Source organism: Bos grunniens, chromosome 25 (assembly GCF_055505025.1).
Source record: "Bos grunniens cultivar Pamir isolate PY7600 chromosome 25, Bosgru_T2T1.0, whole genome shotgun sequence".
NCBI classification, from domain to species: domain Eukaryota; kingdom Metazoa; phylum Chordata; class Mammalia; order Artiodactyla; family Bovidae; genus Bos; species Bos grunniens.
Genome location: NC_141189.1, coordinates 23,617,168 through 23,637,763, shown reverse-complemented (window position 1 = coordinate 23,637,763; position 20,596 = coordinate 23,617,168). Strand labels below are relative to the sequence as shown.

The following is a 20,596-nucleotide window of genomic DNA, read 5'->3' as shown; positions in this document are numbered from 1 at the left end:
ATTTATGTCCTTTATTGTGCCCATCTTTGCATGAAATATTCCTTTGGTATCTCCAGTTTTCTCGAAGAGAACTTTAGTCTTTCCTGTTCTGTTGTTTTCCTTTATTTCTTGACATTGTTCAATTAAGAAGGCTATCTTATCTCTCCTTGCTATTTTCTGCAACACTGCATTCAGTTACATATATATATTTTTTTCTCCTCTCCTTTCATTTTCTTCTTTTCTCAGCTATTTTTAAGGCCTCCTCAGACAACCACTTTGCCTTCTTGAATTTCTTCTTCTTTGGGATGGTACACCACCTCATGTACAATGTTATGAACCTCCTTCCATAGTTCTTCAGGCACTCTATCTACCAGACCTAATCCCTTGAATGTATTTGTCACTTCCACTGTATAATCATAAGGGATTTGATTTAGGTCATACTTGAATGGCCTAATGTTTTTCCCTACTTTCTTCAAGTTTTAATCCTGAATTTTGCAGTAAGGAGCCCATGATTTGAGCCACATTCATCTCAAGGTCTTGTTTTTGATGACTGTATAAATTTTCTCCATATTTGGTGCAAAGAATATAATCAATATGATTTCGGTTTTGACCATCTCTTGACATCTATGCATAGAGTTGTCTCTTGTGTTTTTGGAAGAGAGTGTTTGCAATGACCAGTGTGTTATCTCAGAAAACTCTGTTAGCCTTTGCCCTGCTTAATTTTGTACTCCAAGGCCGAACTTGCCTGTTACCCCAGGTATCTCTTTACTTCTTACTTTGTATTCCAGTTTCCTTTGAGGGAAAGGACATCTTTTTTTCTTGTTAGTTCTAGAACATCTTGTTGGTCTTAATAGAACTGTTTAACTTCAGCTTCTTCAGCTTTATTGGTTAGGACATAGACTTGGATTACTGTGAGGTTGAAAAGTTTGTCTTGGAAATTTACCAAGATCATTCTGTCCTTTCTGAGATTGCATCCTCTTTTGTTGACTGTGAGAGCTACTCTCTTTCTTCCAAGGGATTCTTGCCCACAGTTAGATATAATGATTATCTGAATTAAATTCATCGATTACTGTCCATTTTTTTCCCCACTGATTTCCTAAAATGTCGATGTTCACTCTTGCCATCTCTTCCTTGACTACATCCGATTTACCTTGATTCATGGACCTAACATTCCAGGTTCCTATGCAATATTGTTGTTTATAGCATCAGACTTACTTTCATCCACATCCACAACTGAGAGTCATTTCCACTGTGGCCCAGCTTCTTCATTCTTTCTGGAGCCATTTCTCCACTCTTCCTCAGTAGCATATTGGGCACCTACCAACTTGTGGGGATCATCTTCCAGTATCATTACCTTTTGCCTTTTCATACTGTTCATGGGGTTTTCAAGGCAATGAAACTGGAGTAGTTTGCCATTCCCTTCTTCAGGGGACCATGTTTTGTCAGAACTCTCCACCATGACCCATCCGTCTTGGGTGCCCATGCACAGCATGGCTCATAGCTTCATTGTACCCAAGGCTGTGATCCATATGATCATTTTGGTTAGAAGTGATTGTGGTTTTTAATTCCTATGAAAATTCTTCAGTCAGTTAAGTTACTTGTATGTGTGTGATTGAGTATGAGTGGCTTTGTGAGAGTGTATTTCCAAATTTCATACAGATTCACTTGTGAATGAGAAATATAATTGAAAATGTAGTTTTATTCTACAACTTAAGGTTAGTCTCTGAAATATCATACTTCCCACAGAAATAAATGTCATTTCTCTTCACCTTTTTTTCTTTAAATCACTAGATTTCAAAACACAATAGAAAATTCTCCTGTCCCAGATTACCTTAATATACAGTTATTGTAATGGTTAAACATTATTCAAAATATCATATACAGTTTATAATACATAATAATTTTGTGTACCCTAGATATTCATGAGGACATCTGTGATGGCAATATTTGAGTAATAATGTTCTAAATTTTATAATACTATGGCAGGATTACGGTATTTATGGTAATGACAGGAAGATAGGAATAATCATTAGACATTTTGCTTTGTATGATGCTTGTTTTTCTCTGTACAGTTCGAGGCTTTCCTTCAGAAGAAGATTTTGAAAAGTATATTAAATATGAAAATCAGTCTGTTCTTGTGCTGGCTGCTATAATATTTGATCATGAATTCAAAAACAGTAATGACAGATTGCCACTTAAGGTAGGAAAGTTTTATCTAAAGACTTTATATTTCAAAGCTTCGGGGGTTTAATGAAATGAAGGTAACATCATGATTTTATAAATGGCAAAAAATATAACTTGCTCAAGATAATAACTGCTGTATATAAGAGCAGGAATTTGAATCTATTAATAGTTCCAACTTATTTTAATACCTATGCTTTTAGTCGTCACATTATGCTGATAAGAATAAAACTGGACCTTAAGGTCTTGTGGCTTCCCTGGTAGCTCAGTTGGTAAAGAACCTGCCTGCAGTGCAGGAGACCCCTGTTTGATCCCTGGGTCTGGAAGATCTGCTGGAGAAGGGATAGGCTACCCACTCCACTATTCTTGGGCTTCCCTGGTGGCTCAGCTGGTAAAGAATCTGCCTGCAATGCAGGAGACCTGGGTTCTATCCCTGGGTTGGGAAGATCCCCTGGAGGAGGACATGGTAACCCACTCCAGTATTCTGCCCTGAGAATTCCATGGACTGTATAGTCCATGGGGTCGCAAAGAGTCGGACATTACTAAGCTACTCTCACCCACTCTTAAGGTCTTGTATTCAGAAAAATGAAGTAATAGGAACTTTAGTAAGGATATTTATTTTGCCAATCTACCTGGCCAGGTAGATGTTTCCAGTCCTGCAAACTGTGGTTAAGAAAATAATAATATAGATACATAAAAAATATGGGCAGCAATATCTGTTACCTGTTTATATATCTCTGGAATTTCAGATAGTACGTACCTATATATGATATTTAAACTTTTTAGTGTGTTGATTTTAAGTGTAATTCCCATTCTGACTTTGCATGTAAAGTCAAGTTTATAATAAAGCTGTTACTATGTGAACATTAAACAAACGCAAAAGCAGCCCAACTCATGTCTGGAAATCTTTTGCCTGTGGCAGCTTTAATTACTGGGATTGTGAGCTTTAGAAGGAGTTTCTCTGCCCTCTTGTTAGGACAATTGTCTGCTAAATACCTCTTTTTTTTGCACTTGGTATCATGCTTTAATATATTGTTGCTACATATCCAAAGAGGTGATTGCTTTAACTTTGAGAATTCTAATTCTCTCTCTGGTGGCCATGGAAGCTTCTGTAATGCCACTACTAGCTAATTTGCATGTCCTTTAAATATTTTGAGTTTGATCTTTAAAATAAAGGCAGATACATATACACTGGCAAGGGCTTTCCAGTGGCTCAGCGGTGAAGAATCTGCCTGCAGTGCAGTAGTCACAGGAGTTGCAGGTTCGATCCCTGGGTGGGGAAGATCCCCTGCAGGAGGACATGGCAACCCACCCCAGTATTCTTACCTGGAGAATTCCATGGACAGAGGAGTCTGGTGGACTACAGTTCATTGGGCCACAAAGAGTCAGACACAACTGAAGCTACTTAGCATGCACACATACACTGGCAGATTCCAATAGGAAAGGCTTCTTTCTTTTGAATAAATTACTTAATTTCTCTTCTAAGTCTCTAGTAACAGCTCTTAGGCCTTAGCCAAGTTGCATCAGAATTAGGACACCTGCAGCCACTGAAGAAGACTCTCATAACATTGCTCAAGGTAGAGTGTTTTGAACCTGGTAACTTGGTGTGTCTCTTTACCAGAGAGAGACGTTCTACGTAGGGTTGAGACAAATGATCAAACTATAGTATCTGTGCATAGAGCCAGATCCAGCATTTAAGAGGCAAGTATTTGCCAGGAGAAGGGAAGAAACTCACTTTATTCTTTTCATATATGTCTACTTTATGTTAATTACTGCCTCAAAAAAAGTGCTTGTGCTTATATAACTTCATTGGTATATGTGGATCCCCTGACCCAAATATCAAGTAACTTTGGTACAGTTGCAAACTTCATTTTTGTTGTTGATTCTCTGTGTCTAGCATTTTAAATGTATTCCTGAAAATTTTTCCACCAGGTTATTTTCCCAGATATCTGTTCTCTTTTTCTACACTTTACCAAACAAAATTTCTTATCTCTGCTTTCTGACTTCATGGATAATGTAGACCTACTATACTCCTTTTTTCCTCAACCCGTGGCTCTTATGTAGCTGAACTATATATGTTAGCTGAATTTCCCAGGCAAAAGTTACTCTATCCACATGGATACCACAACAATTCATTAAGAACACAGAAAAGATCAGGTTCCTCTGCTATGTTAAAGACATCAGGGGTGCTCCATTGACTACAGAAGTTTCTTTGCACAGGATACAAGGCCATCGGTGACCTGTTTCTGAATACCCTTCCAGCCCCATTTTTGTCTCTTCTTTCTCTGAAATTTATGTTATAGCAATATTGAACCAGTAGCAGTTCTTTGCATGTACTATGTTATCTCTTGCTCCTCTGCCTTTGGTCACTTTATCCTCTTTTTGAGAGGGAATGTGTTCTCTAGAGGTCCTTCATTTTCTTTGGATAGTTGTCATCCATTGTAGAAAACTCTTGGTGTAAGTGCAAGTGTCCTCTTCCCTCCTCTGTGCTCCCTTAACACTTTTTGAGATCTCTGAGATCAAGGATTGTGTACTAAGATATTTAAGCATGCTGTAACTAGTTAAAACTTTGTTTATAAATGACTGAATTATGTGAATTTTTACCTAGACATAGTGCAGGTGCCTGTTCCTTCTCCCTTTCTCTGTTCTGCTTCCTTGATCGTTGGTGACGGTAATCTTTTGTCTTGTTAAGCTACTCAGATTCTACTATAATTTACCCTTTTAGTTTACTTATCTCTTCAGACACAGTGAATAATTATTTTTTCATTTAATACTTAAAATAGGCAACATTCAGCATTTAAATGTAATCATCCCTCCTCTTCTTCATCTGGGTTTTTCCTTATGTGTCACTCATTATTTTGAAGAGGGAGGTATATTTTTGCCCTACTGTATTTGGCTAACATGATGGGAAATGAAATAATAGAACTTTCTGAATTTTCACCAGTTGTTGCTGTTGTTTAGTCGCTAAGTGGTGACCGACTTTGTAAGACCCCATGGACTATAGCTCACAAGGCTCCTCTGTCTATGGGATTTCCCAGACAAGAATACTGGAGTGAGTTGCAATTTCCTTCTCCAGGGGATCTTCCAACCCAGGGATCATACCTGCATCTCCTACATTAGCAGGTGTATTCTTTACCACTGAGCTACCAGGGAAGACACCAGAGAAATTGTTGTTTAATCACTGAGTCATGTTCACCTCTTTGTGACCCCATGGGCTGGAGCCTGCCAGACGTCTCTGTCTGTGGGATTTCCCAGACAAGAATGCTGAAGTGGGTTGCCATTTCTTTCTCCCACCAGGGAAGTAGGCAGGTCAGTTCTCCGTGTAGATAATTCATTCATAATGATCAAAGAAGGTACCACTACTGTGTTTTTGAAACTCAAATGCAAAAGGCCATGGAGATAAAAGAGGAAACATGTAAATTTAGTCAATTTTAAATTATGACTGTGATTATAGGATGTGAGTCCTGTACTTGTTCCCTGTTGACAGTGATACTGTCGTTTCTCCTCATTTAGAATTCTACATTGCTCACTTGTCCTCAAAACACAACTTTTAACTTTGTATTTTATGTACCTTTCATGGCTAGTATTTGCTTTTTGATGTTTATTGACTTAAAATATTTGTTTTCTATTATTGTTCGTTCTAGGTAAAATATCGTCTGCGTTTCCATTCTATAAAAAACACTCCGTGGTTTACAGAACTTCTCTTTCCAGTAAATCCCTCTCGAGGACCCAGGAACCCGAGTTCCACAGAAGGGGGAAGTCCTGGTGAGCATATCCTTAAGCACACTTAATTATTATTTTGGTTGTCCAGTCTGGCAGTCATTTAACAGTTTTTTTCAACATGTGAGAAATGTGTTTCTTTGTGAATTGTGACAGCAAGTTTTTTAAATTTAGTTTTTATGGTAAAACAAGCATATAGAAAACATTATATGTTTGGAAAACTCAACAGTGGCCACAGGACTGGAAAAGGTCAGTTTTCATTCCAATCCCAGAGAAAGGCAATGCCAAAGAATGCTCAAACTACCGCACAATTGCACTCATCTCACACGCTAGTAAAATAATGCTTACAATTCTCTAAGCCAGGCTTCAACAGTATGTGAACCATGAACTTCCAGAAGTTCAAGCTGGATTTAGAAAAGGTAGAGGAACCAGAGATCAAATTGTCAACATCTGTTGGATCATTGAAAAAGCAAGAGAGTTCCAGAAAAACATCTACTTCTACTTTATTGACTATGCCAAAGCCTTTGACCGTGTGGATCACAACAAACTCTGGAAAATTCTTAAAGAGATGAGAATACCAGACCACCTTACCTGCCTCTTGGAAAACCTGTAGGCAGGTCAAGAAGCAACAGCTAGAACTGGACATGGAACAACAAACTGGTTCCAAATTGGGAAAGGAGTACATCAAGGCTGTATATTGGCACTGTGCTTATTTAACTTATATGCAGAGTACATCATGAGAAACGCTGGACTGGAAGAAACACAAGCTGGAATCAAGATTGCTGGGAAAAATCTCAATAACCTCAGATATGCAGATGACACCACCCTTATGGTAGAAAGTGAGGAACTAAAGAGCCTCTTGATGAAAGTGAAAGAGGAGAGTGAAAAAATTGGCTTAAAACTCAACATTCAGAAAACTAAGATCATAGCATCCAGTCCCATCACTTGATGGCAAATAGATGGGGAAACAGTGAAAAACAGTGACAGACTTTATTTTCTTGGGCTCCAAAATCACTGCAGATGGTGACTGCAGCCATGAAATTAAAAGACGCTTACTCCTTGGAAGAAAAGTTATGACTAACCTAGACAGCGTATTGAAAAGCAGAGACATTACTTTGCCAACAAAGGTTTGTCTAGTCAAAGCTATTGTTTTTCCAGTGGTCATGTATGGATGTGAGAGTTGGATTATAAAGAAAGCTGAGCGTCAAAGAATTGATGCTTTTGAACTGTGGTGTTGGAGAAGACTCTTAAGAGTCACTTGGACTGCAAAGAGATCAAACCAGTCCATAGTAAAGGAAATCAGTCCTGAATATTCATTGGAAGGACTGATGGCTGAAGCTTAAGCTCCAATACTCTGGCCACCTGATGGGAAGAACTGACTCATTTGAAATGACACTTATGCTGGGAAAGATTGAAGGTGGGAAGAGAAGGGGAGGACAGAGAATGAGATGGTTGGATGGCATCACTGACTCAATGGACATGAGTTTGAACTCTGGGAGTTGGTGATGGACAGGAAGGCCTGGCGTGCCGCAGTCCATGGGGTTGCAGAGTTGGATATGACTGAGTGACTGAACTGAACTGAACTGATACATTTGGAAAGTATCTTTGTATTACCTTCGATCATTTCCTGAACTTTTATCAATGTATATGCATGAATTTATTTAGTCGTTTTTGGTAAATGTTCACTGTGCTGACATAGACATGTCTTCATTTACTAACACTATTTGCATGCTTATGGTTCCTGTATTATTTTGGGGCAGTTATTTTGATGAATGATGTTTCATTATGCAATGGTAGTTTTAAATTGTTTTTAAATTACATAGGTTAACTTTAGGGATAAAAAAACAACAGAAAGTGAAAGTGAAGTCTCTCAGTTGTGTCCGACTCTTTGTGACCCCATGGACTGTAGCCTACCAGGCTCCTCAGTCCATGGAATTTTCCAGGCAAGAGTACTGGAGTGGGTTGCCATTTCCTTCTCCAGGGGATCTTCCCAACCCAGGGATCAAACCCAGGTCTCCTGCACTGCAGGCAGATGCTTTACCATCTGAGCCATCAGGGAAGCACCCACCCCCCCCCCCCAAAACAAACAAACACAAAATAGAGGACTTGAATTAACTAACAATCCTGAGAATTTGTCTTTACTGAATTATTCAGCAGAAGACAAAAGCTATGTGTAGTTTACCATTATCAAGAACATGATGATATATCAGTATGACAGACTACTGTGTAGTGATAAAAAATAATCATCATCAAACCTGGTAAATACAGAACCATACGGATAGAATTACAAAAATGTATAATGGTCTGTATAAAAATTAGAATGGCTGTCTAAAAATAAAGAAAGTTAGAGTGGTGGGATTGTGTAGTGTCTTGTCATTCTTATCAAAAACACTGAGTATTTCTCTAACCAAAAGTGGCCTTTTTAAAAATTAGTATGCTGCATCCTAAGTATAGTTGTGAGAGTAGGTTAATTGAAAAGTGCATGATCTTAGTGGGAAAATAGTAGTTTAAAACCAAAAAGAAGCTTTGGTCCCATAAAAACATTTAAATATATGCTATTCCTCAAGGGAGGCTTTCCTTAAAAAACCTACTATAAAGAAAGAAAGTTTAGACAGATTTCACCTATTGAATGATACTGTGTAGCAAATTAATATTAAAAACTGGTATGAAGAGATAGTCTCCTTGTAAATGACATTATACTATAGTGACTGGGAGTCAAGTGATTTGATGTTTCTTTCTCAGACTCTGTTAGTCAGTACCTTTATGAGCTTAAACACACTGGATCAAGTTTCTTAAGGTGAAAAATGAGTATTTGGAGTAAGTGATCTTTTAAATCCCCTTCAACAGTGAAAATCTATGGTATTAACTATTAGGACCTGGACCAGTTAAATCAGCTAAGTGGTAGAAGAGATGATCAGAATTAGTTCAGTGAAATTTGAGTGTGATATTTACAAAAATTGTAATAAGAGTATTAAACATGAGATCCATTTTCTTAAGTGTACAACAAAGGTATATTATTGTGTAGCAGATCTCCAGAACTATTTAATCTTGTAAAAATAAAACCCTGCACCAATTAAGCAACAACTCCTCATTTTCCCCTCCTTCCAGCCCTTGGAGACCACCATTCTATTTTATGTTTCTATGACTTTGACTACTCTAGATATTTCATTTAAGTGGAATCATGCATTAATTGTATTTTTGTGCATAATGTCCTCAAGACTTATCCATCTTGTAGCATATAACAGAATTTTATTCTTTTTCAAGGCTGAATAATATTCCATCATAGGTCATTTCAGTTCAGTTGCTCAGTCGTGTGCAAATATTTGTGACCCCATGGGCTTTTGCAGCATGCCAGGCTTCCTGTCCATCACCAACTCCTGGAGCTTGCTCAAACTCATGTCCAGAAAGTCAATGATGTCATTCAACCGTCTCATCCTCCATCGTCTCCTCCTCCTGCCTTCAATCTTTCCCAGCATTAAGGTCTTTTCAAATGAATCAGTTCCTCACATCAGGTGGCCAAAGTACTGGGGCTTCAGCTTCAGCATCAGTCCTTCCAACGAATATTCAGGACTTACTTCCTTTAGGATTGACTGGTTTGATCTCCTTGCAGTCCAATGGACTCTCAGGAGTCTTCTCCAACACACAGTTCAAAAGCATCAGTTCTTTGGCACTCAGCTTTCTTTATGGTCCAACTCTCACATCCATACATGACTACTGGAAAAACCATAGCTTTGACTAGATGAACTTTTGTTGGCAAAATAATGTCTCTGCTTTTTAATATGCTGTCTAGGTTGGTCACAGCTTTTCTTCCAAGGAGCAAGCATCTTTTAATTTCATGGCTGTTGTTGCCATCTGCAGTGATTTTAGAGCCCAAGAAAATAAAGTCTGTCATTGTTTCCATTGTTTCCCCACCTATTTTCCATGAAGCGATGGGATCAGATGCCATGATCTTAATCTTTTGAATGCTGGGTTTTAAGCCAGCTTTTTCATTCTCCTCTTTCACTTTCATCAAGAGGCTCTTTAGTTCATCTTTGGTTTCTGCCATAAGGGTGGTGTCATCTGCATATCTGAGATTATTAATATTTCTCCTGGCAATCTTGATTCCAGCTTTGCTTCATCCAGCCTGGCATTTTGCATGATTCACTCTGCATAGAAGCTAAATAAGCCTGGTGACAATGTACAGCTTTCACGTACTCCTTTCCCAATTTGGAACCAGTCTCTTGTTCCATGTACTGTTCTAACTAATGCTTCTTGACTGAATACAGATTTCTCTGGAGGCAGGTAAAGTGGTCTGATATTCCCATCTCTTGAAGAATTTTCCACAGTTTGTTGTGATCCACACAGTCAAAGGTTCTGACATAGTCAATAAAGCAGAAGTAGATGTTTTTGTGGAACTCTCTTGCTTTTTTGATGATCCAGTGGATGTTGGCAATTTGGTCTCTGGTTCCTCTGCCTTTTCTAAATCCAGCTTGAACTTCTGGAAGTTCATGGTTCACCTACTGTTGAAGCCTGACTTGGATAATTTTGAGTATTACTTTGCTAGCATGTGAGATGGGTGCAATTGTGCGGTAGTTTGAGCATTCTTTGGCATTGCCTTTCTTTGGGATTGGAATGAAAATTGACCTTTTCCAGTCCTGTGGCCCTTGCTGCATCTTCCAAATTTGCTGGCATATTGAGTGTAGCACTTTCACAGCACCATCTTTTAGGATTTGAAATAGCTCAACTATTCAAATATAGTTCTTTTCTACTTTTACATTCCAGTCTCCTATGATGAAAAGGACATCGTTTTTTGGTGTTAGTTCTAGAAGGTCTTGTAGGTCATCATAGAACCATTCAACTTCAGCCTGTTTGGCATTGGTGTATACACACACACACACACACACACACACACACCCCACAGGAATTCCATCACCTCCACTAGCTTTGTTTGTAGTGATGCTTCCTAAATCCCACTTGACTTCACATTCCAGGATGTCTGGCTCTAGGTAGGTGATCACACCATTGTGCTTATATGGGTCAAGATCTTTTTTGTATAGTTTTCTTCTGTGTATTCTTGCCACCTTTTCTTAATATCTTCTGCTTCTTTTATGTCTATACCATTTCTGTCCTTTATTGTGCCCATCTTTGCATGAAATGTTTCCTTGGTGTCTCTAATTTTCTTGAAGAGATCTCTAGTCTTTCCCTTTCTATTCTTTTCCTCTGTTTCTTTGCACTGATCACTTAGGAAGGTTTTCTTATCTCTCCTTGCTATTCTTTGGAACTTTGCATTCAGATGGGTTTATCTTTCCTTTTCTCCTTTGCCTTTTACTTCTCTTTTTTTCTCAGCTATTCATAAGGCCTCCTCAGACAACCATTTTGCCTTTTTGCATTTCTTTTTCTTAGGGATGGTATTAGGGCACCACCTCCTGTACAATATCATGAACCTCTATCCATAGTTCTTTAGGCACTCTGTCTATCAGATCTAATCCCTTGAATCTATTTGCACTTCCACTGTATAATTGTAAGGGATTTCATTTAGGTCATACTCTAATGGTCTAGTGGTTTTCCCTACATTCTTCAATTTAAGTCTGAATTTTGCAATAAGAATTTCATGATTTGAGCTATAGTCAGTTCCTGGTCTTGCTTTTGCTGACTCTATAGAACTTCTCCATCTTTGGCTGCAAAGAATATAATTAATCTGATTGAGGTATTGACCATCTGGTAATGTCCATGTGTAGAGTTGTCTCTTGTGTTGTTGGAAGAGGATTTTTGCTGTTATCGGTACATTCTCTTGGCAAAACTCTGTTAGCTTTTGCCCTGCTTCATTTTGTACTCCAAGGCCAAATTTGCCTGTTACTCCAGGTATCTCTTGACTTCCTACTTTTACATTCCAGTCTCCTATGATGAAAAGGACATCGTTTTTTGGTGTTAGTTCTAGAAGGTCTTGTAGGTCATCACAGAACTATTCAACTTCAGCCTGTTTGGCATTGGTGTATACACACACACACACACATACCACAGTTGGTTTATCCATTTATCTATCAAAGAACATTTAGGTTGCTTTCATCTTTTGGCTATTGTGAATAATGATGCAATGAATATGTGTGTGCAGATATTTCACTGAGATCCTGTTTTCAATTCTTTATATACTCAAATGTAATTATTGGATTTTATGGCAATTATTTGTAATATTTTGAGAAACCTCCATCCTGTTTTCCATTGCAAGTGCACCATTTTATACTTCTACCAGTAGTTCACAAGGATTTCAGTTTCCTTACATCTTCACCAAAATGTTTTATTTTCTCTGTTTTGGTAGTGGCCATCCGACAGGTGTGAGGTGGCATCTTGTGGTTTTGATATGCATTTCCCTGATGACTAGTGAATTTGATTATTTTTTTTTCATTTGCTTTTTGTCCCCTTGTATATTTTTTTGAAGAAATATCTGTTCACGTCATTCATATTTTTTAATATGGTTGTTTAGTTGTTGTTGAGTTTTAGATGTTCTTTATATATTCTGAATATTAGCCCTTTATACATTTTACGGTTTATAAATATTTTCCCCCATTTCATTGGTTGCCTTTTCATTCTGTTGATTGTTCCCTTTGCTGTGGAAACATTCTTAAGTGTGATGTAGTCTACTTTGTTTATTTTTGCTGGTCCCATGTGCTTTTGATGTCATGTCTGAGAAATCACCTAATCCAATGTCATGAATAATTTGCCCTTTGTTTTCTTCTTTGTGTTTTACAATGTCAGGTCTTGTGTTTAGATATTTGATCCATTTTCATTTAATTTTTGGTATAAGGTACGGATCCAAATTCATTCTTTTGCATGTGGACTTCCAGTTTATCCAACACCATTTCTTTTGAAGAGACTGTATTTTTTTGCCCAATGCCCTTAACAAAGATCATTTGACCATATATGAGAGTTTATTTCTGGGTCATCTGTTGTTTTCCATTTGTCTCTATGTCTGTCTTTATGCCAATACCATACTCTTTTGATTACTGTAACTTCCTAATTTATTTTAAAATCAGGATATGCGAGTCCTCCAGCTTAAAAGAACAAGTGTTTTTCTTGCTCAGGATTATTTTGGCTACTCAGAATCTTTTGAAATTTCATATGGATTTTAGGATTTTTGTCTATTTCTACAAAAATGCATTTGGGGTTTTGATAAAGATTATATTGAATCTGTAGAAAACTCTTGATTAGTATGAATATTGTCTTCCAACTCATGAGCACAAATGTCTTTTGATTTATTTGTGTCTTCTTTATTAATTTCAGGAATGCTTTGTAGTTTTAAGTGTACAAGTAATTTACCTCTTTGGTTAAGTTTCTTCCTATGTATTTTATTCTTTTCAATGCTATTGTAGATGGAATCATGTCATATCTTGTTTTAAAATTCATTTCTATGCATGTGTCCAGTATAGAAAAGTATATCTGGTGTTTTTCTTTCTGGCTTACTTCACTCTGTATAATCAGCTCCAGTTTCAACCACCTCATTAGAACTGATTCAAATGTATTCTTTTTAATGGCTGAGTAATACTCCATTGTGTATATGTACCACAGCTTTCTTATCCATTCGTCTCCTGATGAACATCTAGGTTGCTTCCATGTCCTGGCTATTATAAACAGTGCTGTGATGAACATTGGGGTACATGTGTCTCTTTCAATTCTGGTTTCTTTAGTGTGTATGCCCAGCAGTGGGATTGCTGGGTCATAAGGCAGTTCTATTTCCATTTTTTTAAGGAATCTTCACACTGTTCTCCATAGTGGCTGTACTAGTTTGCATTCCCACCAACAGTGTAAGAGGGTTCCCTTTTCTCCACACCCTCTCCAGCATTTATTATTTGTAGACTTTTGGATCGCAGCCATTCTGACTGGTGTGAAATGGTACCTCATTGTGGTTTTGATTTTCATTTCTCTGATAATGAGTGATGTTGAGCATCTTTTCATGTGTTTGTTAGCCATCTGTATGTCTTCTTTAGAGAAATGTATGTTTAGTTCTTTGGCCCATTTTTTAATTGGGTGGCTTATTTTTCTGGAGTTGAGCTGTAGGAGTTGCTTGTATATTTTTGAGATTAGTTGTTTGTCAGTTGCTTCATTTGCTATTATTTTCTCCCATTCTGAAGGCTGTTTTTTCACCTTGCTTATAGTTTCCTTTGTTGTGCAGAACCTTTTAATTTTAATTAGGTCCCATTTGTTTATTTTTGCTTTTATTTCCAATATTCTGGGTCATGGAGGATCCTGCTGTGATTTATGTCGTAAAGTGTTTTGCCTATGTTCTCCTCTAGGAGTTTTATAGTTTCTGGTCTTACGTTTAGATCTTTAATCCATTTTGAGTTTATACAGTATACTAATGCATATATATGAAATTTAGAAAGATGGTGACGATAACCCTGTATGTGAGACAGCAAAAGAGACACAGATGTATAGAACAATCTTTTGGACTCTGTGGGAGAGGGAGAGGGTGGGACGATTTGGGAGAATGGCACTGAAACGTGTATAATATCATATAAGAAACGAATCGCCAGTGCAGGTTCAATGCAGGATACAGGTTGCTTGGGGCTGGTGCACTGGGATGACCCAGAGGAATGGTACGGGGAGGGAGGTGGGAGGGGGGTTCAGAATGGGGAACACGTGTACACCCATGGCAGATTCATGTTGATGTATGGCAAAACTAATACAATATTGTAAAGTAATTAGCCTCCAATTAAAATAAATAAATTTCAATTAAAAAAATAAAAATAAAATAATTTTTTTTTAAAGAAAAGTATATCTGGTATTTCCTTGAATTCTCATTTCTTTTGACTGATAATATTACATAAACCAACTGTAACATTTGGATGCAAGTATTTTAGTTTGAGGAAGGGTGGTAATGCAATTCCATTCTATTTATTATCTCTTTATATTCCAAACTGTTATAAGTTTTGTGAATTTGCTTTGTTTTATGAGTTAAAAACTTAGAATTACCTGAATTGACTTCTGTGTCTGCCTTGCTGTTTCCTAATATACTGAACTTGGCAATCTTTGTTTTTTCACTTAGATTACTACAAAGGTGGATTCCTGCTTGTGCAGCATGCCTTAGATAAGGCCATCATTGTGTACCATAATGGCAGAGCTGCGGAAATGCTATTTGCAAATGTCAACATTTTTGTTAGCAGATTTCCATACCCTACTTATTATAAAGATAATTTTTTTCTCTCTTTTTTATCTCTCTTCCCTTTAGCAGTTTTACTTATATTTTCTCTAACTGAACTTACTCTTATCAGGACCATTGTTATGGAAAAGGAAACCAGATTAAAGGTAAATTCACTTTCTTTGTTTCATTTTGGGCCTGTGGAACAGATTTATGCACAGATTTGAACTATGTCTATACCTTTGTTACTAATGAATGATTATAACACAATAGCAATATACAAATATAGATTGGGCATAGAATATATATACTATGTCATTTATTAACTTGCTGGTGTTTTTCTTTTATCTAAATTCTTGATCTGGCTTGTAATTTTATTGACTATTTGATAAGAATGCTGTGAAGAGAAATCATATATTAAATATCCTAAATCTTCTTTGGAATAAAATGAACAAAAGAGAAATAATCATACAAGCTTATAAATTATATGACCCTAATATATACTTCAATTCCAAGACTTGAGAATCTTTTTAATATCAAGTCAAATTAAGATCATATTGTAAAGAGCAGTGGCTCTAAAGTCAGAGAGAAAGCCATTAATTTATCCATCTATCCATTAATGTGCGTCCCTGTACTGTAGCCCACCATGCTGCTCTGCCCATGGGGTTCTCCAGGCAAGTATACTGGAGTAGGTTGCCATGTATCAGCCTCTGTATCACCCAGGCTTGAAACCTGTCTTATCAGTATACTATAGTACGTGTAGCACCTGAGTACTGCCATTTCCTACCCCTGTAACTTTTGGGTAACCTTCTTAACTTCTCCGGGCCTCATGTGTAAAATGGAGGTAAAAATACTCTTACCACATAGAGTTGTGTAATAATTAAAGAGATCTTAATTGCTAGTACATAGGAAATATTATCGGAGAAGGCGATGGCACCCCACTCCAGTACTTTTGCCTGGAAAATCCCATGGATGGAGGAGCCTGGTAGGCTGCAGGTCGCGAAGAGTCGGAAACAACTGAGCGACTTCACTTTCACTTTTCACTTTCATGCATTGGAGAAGGAAATGGCAACTCATTCCAGTGTTCTTGCCTGGAGAATCCCAGGGATGGGGAGCCTGGTGGGCTGCCGTCTATGGGGTCACACAGAGTCGGACATGACTGAAGTGACTTAGCAGCAGTAGCAGTAGGAAATATTATGTAGCTATCAATGGTTAGTTATCTTTCCATTCCCTTTGTTCCCTGTGTGCAGTGTGTGTCAACCAGCATACATTCTGTTCCTTTCCCTCCATTTTTGGAAATGTCATTTTCTACTTCAAGCTCTTGTTAATTTTTAGTCATCTAGCCATTTCTCTGACTACCACATATTTTTCTTTTTTCCTACTTAGTGAATAATCTCCTTGAAATCTGTTTTCAACTTTAAACTTCAGCTTACTAATTTTCTCTCTGTGTCTCCAGGACCTGTTACACAAATGTTGATCATGTAGCTTAAATTATTTGTTATTTAATTTTTCACTTAAAAAACTTGAATTAAAATAAATACATACCAATGTGTACAGATCTTTGAAACATGAACACACAACTACTGTTCCACCCAAGTAGTGGTTCCACCCAATACTGCCTGTAATCTGGACACCCCTTTGCATCCCACCTAAATAACTACATCTCTCTTCTCTCAAAATAGTTACTATTTAAATTCTAAAATTGTATATTAGTGTTGCCTGGTTTAAAAACTTTATTTAAATAGAATCATACAACAGCCATTCTTTTGTTTCAGGGGGAGCTATTGATGTTTTCCATATAGATGCAATTTGGCCATTTTCATTATTGTGTGTTATACTTTATGACTATACCACGATTTGTCACTATTGCTGATGAATATTTAGTTGTTCAAGTATTGGCCTATTACAGTAAGCCAATGTGAATATTTTTTTTTAAATGAAGCTGTAGGTTTATTCAGTAACAGTTGAGAGGCCTCCAATATAATGTTAAATGAAAAAAAGCATATCCTGAAACAATGCAGGTATCATCCCATTTTTGCAAAAAGCATGTGTATCAGAGAAAAAAAAATAGATATATGCTAATATATTAGCAATAGTTTTCCTCTCAGTGAAATATTCCCTTTTATACTTTTTGTATTTTAAATGTATTTATTTATTTTTGAAGGACATGTTTTGGTGAAGATGTGCACATTTTTCTGTCGGATATATACCTAAGATTAAGATTGGTGGAGTATAAAATATACATATTTTCAATCTTGTTAAATAAAGTGAAATTTTTTTCTAAAGTTTGTGCCAATTCATTCTCTTATCAATAACGTAAGAGAGTTACTCTTGTTCCATAAGAATGCCAACAATTAGTGGTATTAGCCTTTTAAACTTTCAGCCATTCTGGAAAGAGTATAGCGGTGAACTCATTGTGCTTTTAATTTAATTTTCCTTGTTAACTAATGATGTTGAACACCTTTTCACATGCTTTTTGGCAACATGGATTTTCTCTTTTGTGAAGTGTGTATTCAAAACTCTTTTCCCCACTTTTCTGTTGGGTTGTGTGTCTTTTCTCATTGACTTTCATTGATTCTTTATATATTTTGGATACAAGTTCTTTATGTCATGTATGTATTGCAAGTATGTTCTCCCAACCTGTAAATTGCTTTAATGGTGTCTTTGACTTGTAAAAGTTCTGAATTTTAATGTAATAAACTCTTTTCCTTTATGATTCCTGCTTTCTGTGGCCAGTCTCTGCTGGCTGAGTTTCCCCACATTCTCTTCCTTGTAGTTCTTTAGACCTTCTTTTTTTCTAATCTTTGCACATAAGCCTCTAAATTTAGGTCAAATCAACTTTTGTTACAACCTATAAGTTGAAATACAATGTTTTCTTTATCATATATTTCATAATAGTTTCTAATTTCTTTGTTAATTTTTTCTTTGACCTATAGGGCATTTATAAAATTTCAAGGACCATTATAAATTTAAAATAGTGTTACAAGTTGCTTTTTAAGGATCAAAAGCTAGCAGTTCGTTAAGATCCTGAGGTATCTTCGTAATAGCGATAGAAGTCGTCACTATTAGTTGATGTGGTTGAAATAAAGAAATCTTCACAGATATCAATGAAAGATATAGGTAATCTTTCCCTAAAGAGCACATACAATTAATATACATCCACATTTACTAAATCATTAACCTCTGTTTTAGAAGCTAGAGAAAATACAATTCTCAGACTATTCTATGAGAAGAATGAAAATGTTTCTTGAATGTTTATAATCTGTATTTTGATCAAAGATCATTCAGCATATTTTGAAGCTCACAATTGTGAACTTAATAAAACATATTGGTTTTTAATGTGTTTATTTTTTTTATTTTATTTTTAAACTTTACATAATTGTATTAGTTTTGCCAAATATCAAAATGAATCCTCCACAGGTATACATGTGTTCCCCATCCTGAACCCTCCTCCCTCCTCCCTCCCCATACCATCCCTCTGGGTCATCCCAGTGCACTAGCCCCAAGCATCCAGTATTGTGCATCGAACCTGGACTGGCAACTCGTTTCATACATGATATTTTACATGTTTCAACGCCATTCTCCCAAATATTCCCACCCTCTCCCTCTCCCACAGAGTCCACAAGACTGTTTTATACATCAGTGTCTCTTTTGCTGTCTCATACACAGGGTTATTGTTACCATCTTTAACATACTAGGTGCTGGTCTTTTATTTCAGTTTTTTAAAATTTTGTTGAAACATGCTTTATGGACTAGAATATAGCCAATTTTAACAAATGTTCTGTTATCACATGTTCACTGAAAAACAATGTGTGCTGAGAGCTAAAAGGTGCAGTTTTCTGTACATCAATTTTGTTATTCACATTGTTCATATTTATGTTTTATCTATTAGTTGTCAGTTATTGTGAGAAGTATATTAAATATCTACCTTTATGTTTATTGATTATTTTTTAATATTTATTTATTTTTAATTGATTGATGATTGGTTTATAATATTGGTTTGATTTCTGTCTTACATCAACATAAATTAACCATAGGTGTACATATGTCCCCTCCTTCTTGAATCTCCCTCCAACCTCCCACCCATTCTCACCCCTCTAAGTTGAGTTGTCTAATTTTTCCTTTTAATTGTCAGTCTTAGCTTTATACATGTTGATGTTACGTGTAGGGGACCCAGTACATGGGGTTTGCTTATTTTCACCTGTTTTGCATGACTGGACTAATTTCTTCATGGAGAGCCTCTCCACCATTGCTATCACCTTGTCTTCTATTAATAACATTGCTGGTTGTTTTAAACTCCCTTCTAAGGAACAGGGTTTGGAATAGCAAATATTATTCCTTCATTGGGAGCTAGTTCTATTCATTTCTGGGCTCAAAGAAAGAGCTTGTGTCATGGAGTGAGGGATCTTTCATCCACGGTGGCTTCATGGAATCTTCACCCAACTCAGAAACTCAGGGAAGTTGTCAACAAGCCAACTGAACTTTGACCGTGGAGTGAAGAGTTGGACTATCTTAAGGCCTGATGCTTCCATTTGACTTAATGGAATGATAGCATTTGAATACATTTCTTTTTATCAGCCTGTGGCCGGTGTGCTAAATACATTACATTCAATTTGTTTTCTTTCCTTCACATCTTAAATCTCTCATTCTTGCTATTCTATGAATGAACCTCCTGATAAAGTCTTAGCATGTAAGCTTTGCTTAGGCTGTATTTTTCAGTCCTTCCAGGCTGAAGTACTTTTTTGTTAGATGTGTGTGGATTTCTAATGGTTATCTCTTCCAACTTGTTTAAAGATTTTGTTGTTGTTGTTCAGTTGCTCAACTGTGTCTGACTCTTTGTGACCCAAATAGGCTGCAGTGTGCCAGGCTTCCCTGTCCTTCATCATCTCCCAGAGTTTGCTCAAACACATAGCCATTGAGTCGGTGATTCTATCCAACCATCTCGTCCTCTGTTGTCCACTTCTCTTCATGCCTTCAGTTTTTCCCAGTGTCAGGGTCTTTTCCAATGAGTCAGTTTTTCCCATCAGGTGGCCAGAGCATTGGAGCTTCAGCTCCAGCATTAGTCCTTTCAGTGAATATTCAGTTGATTTCCTTTAGGATTGACTTGTTTGATCTCCTTACTGTCCAAGGGACTCTCAAGTGTCTTTTCCAACACCACAGTTCAAAGGTATCAATTTTGGGGCCCTAAGCCTTTTTTATTGTTCAGCTCTCACATATGTACATGGCTACTGGAAAAACCATAGCTTTGACTATACACAACTTTGTCAACAGAGTAATGTCTCTGCTTTTTAATATGCTGTCCAGGTTTGTCATAGCTTTTTTTCCAAGGAGCAAGTGCCTTTTAATTTTATGGCTGCAGTCACTGTCCACAGTGATTTTGGAGCCCAAGAGAAAAAAGTCTGTCATTGTTTCCCCATCTATTTGCTATGAAGTGATGGGACAGGATGTCATAATCTTCATTTTGAATGTTGAGTTTTAAGCAAGCTCTTTCACTGTCTTCTTTCACTTTCATCATGAGGCTCTTTGTTTCCTCTTCACTTTTTGCCATAAGGGTGGTGTCATCTGCATATCTGAAGTTATTGATATTTCTCCCCAGTCTTGATT

At 36.9% G+C, this 20,596-nt stretch overlaps 1 protein-coding gene across 1 annotated transcript in view; it reads left to right on the top strand.

The window, feature by feature from the left end:
- The window catches only part of LOC147345296 (phospholipid-transporting ATPase ABCA3-like), a 238,869-nt gene that overhangs the window by 12,078 nt on the left and 206,195 nt on the right, over positions 1 to 20,596 (top strand). The window contains exons 3-5 of the mRNA XM_086375383.1: positions 2,052 to 2,179; positions 5,805 to 5,925; positions 14,900 to 15,159. Of these exons, the coding sequence (XP_086231509.1) occupies positions 2,052 to 2,179; positions 5,805 to 5,925; positions 14,900 to 15,159 (509 nt within the window). The remainder of the gene's footprint in view (positions 1 to 2,051; positions 2,180 to 5,804; positions 5,926 to 14,899; positions 15,160 to 20,596) is intronic.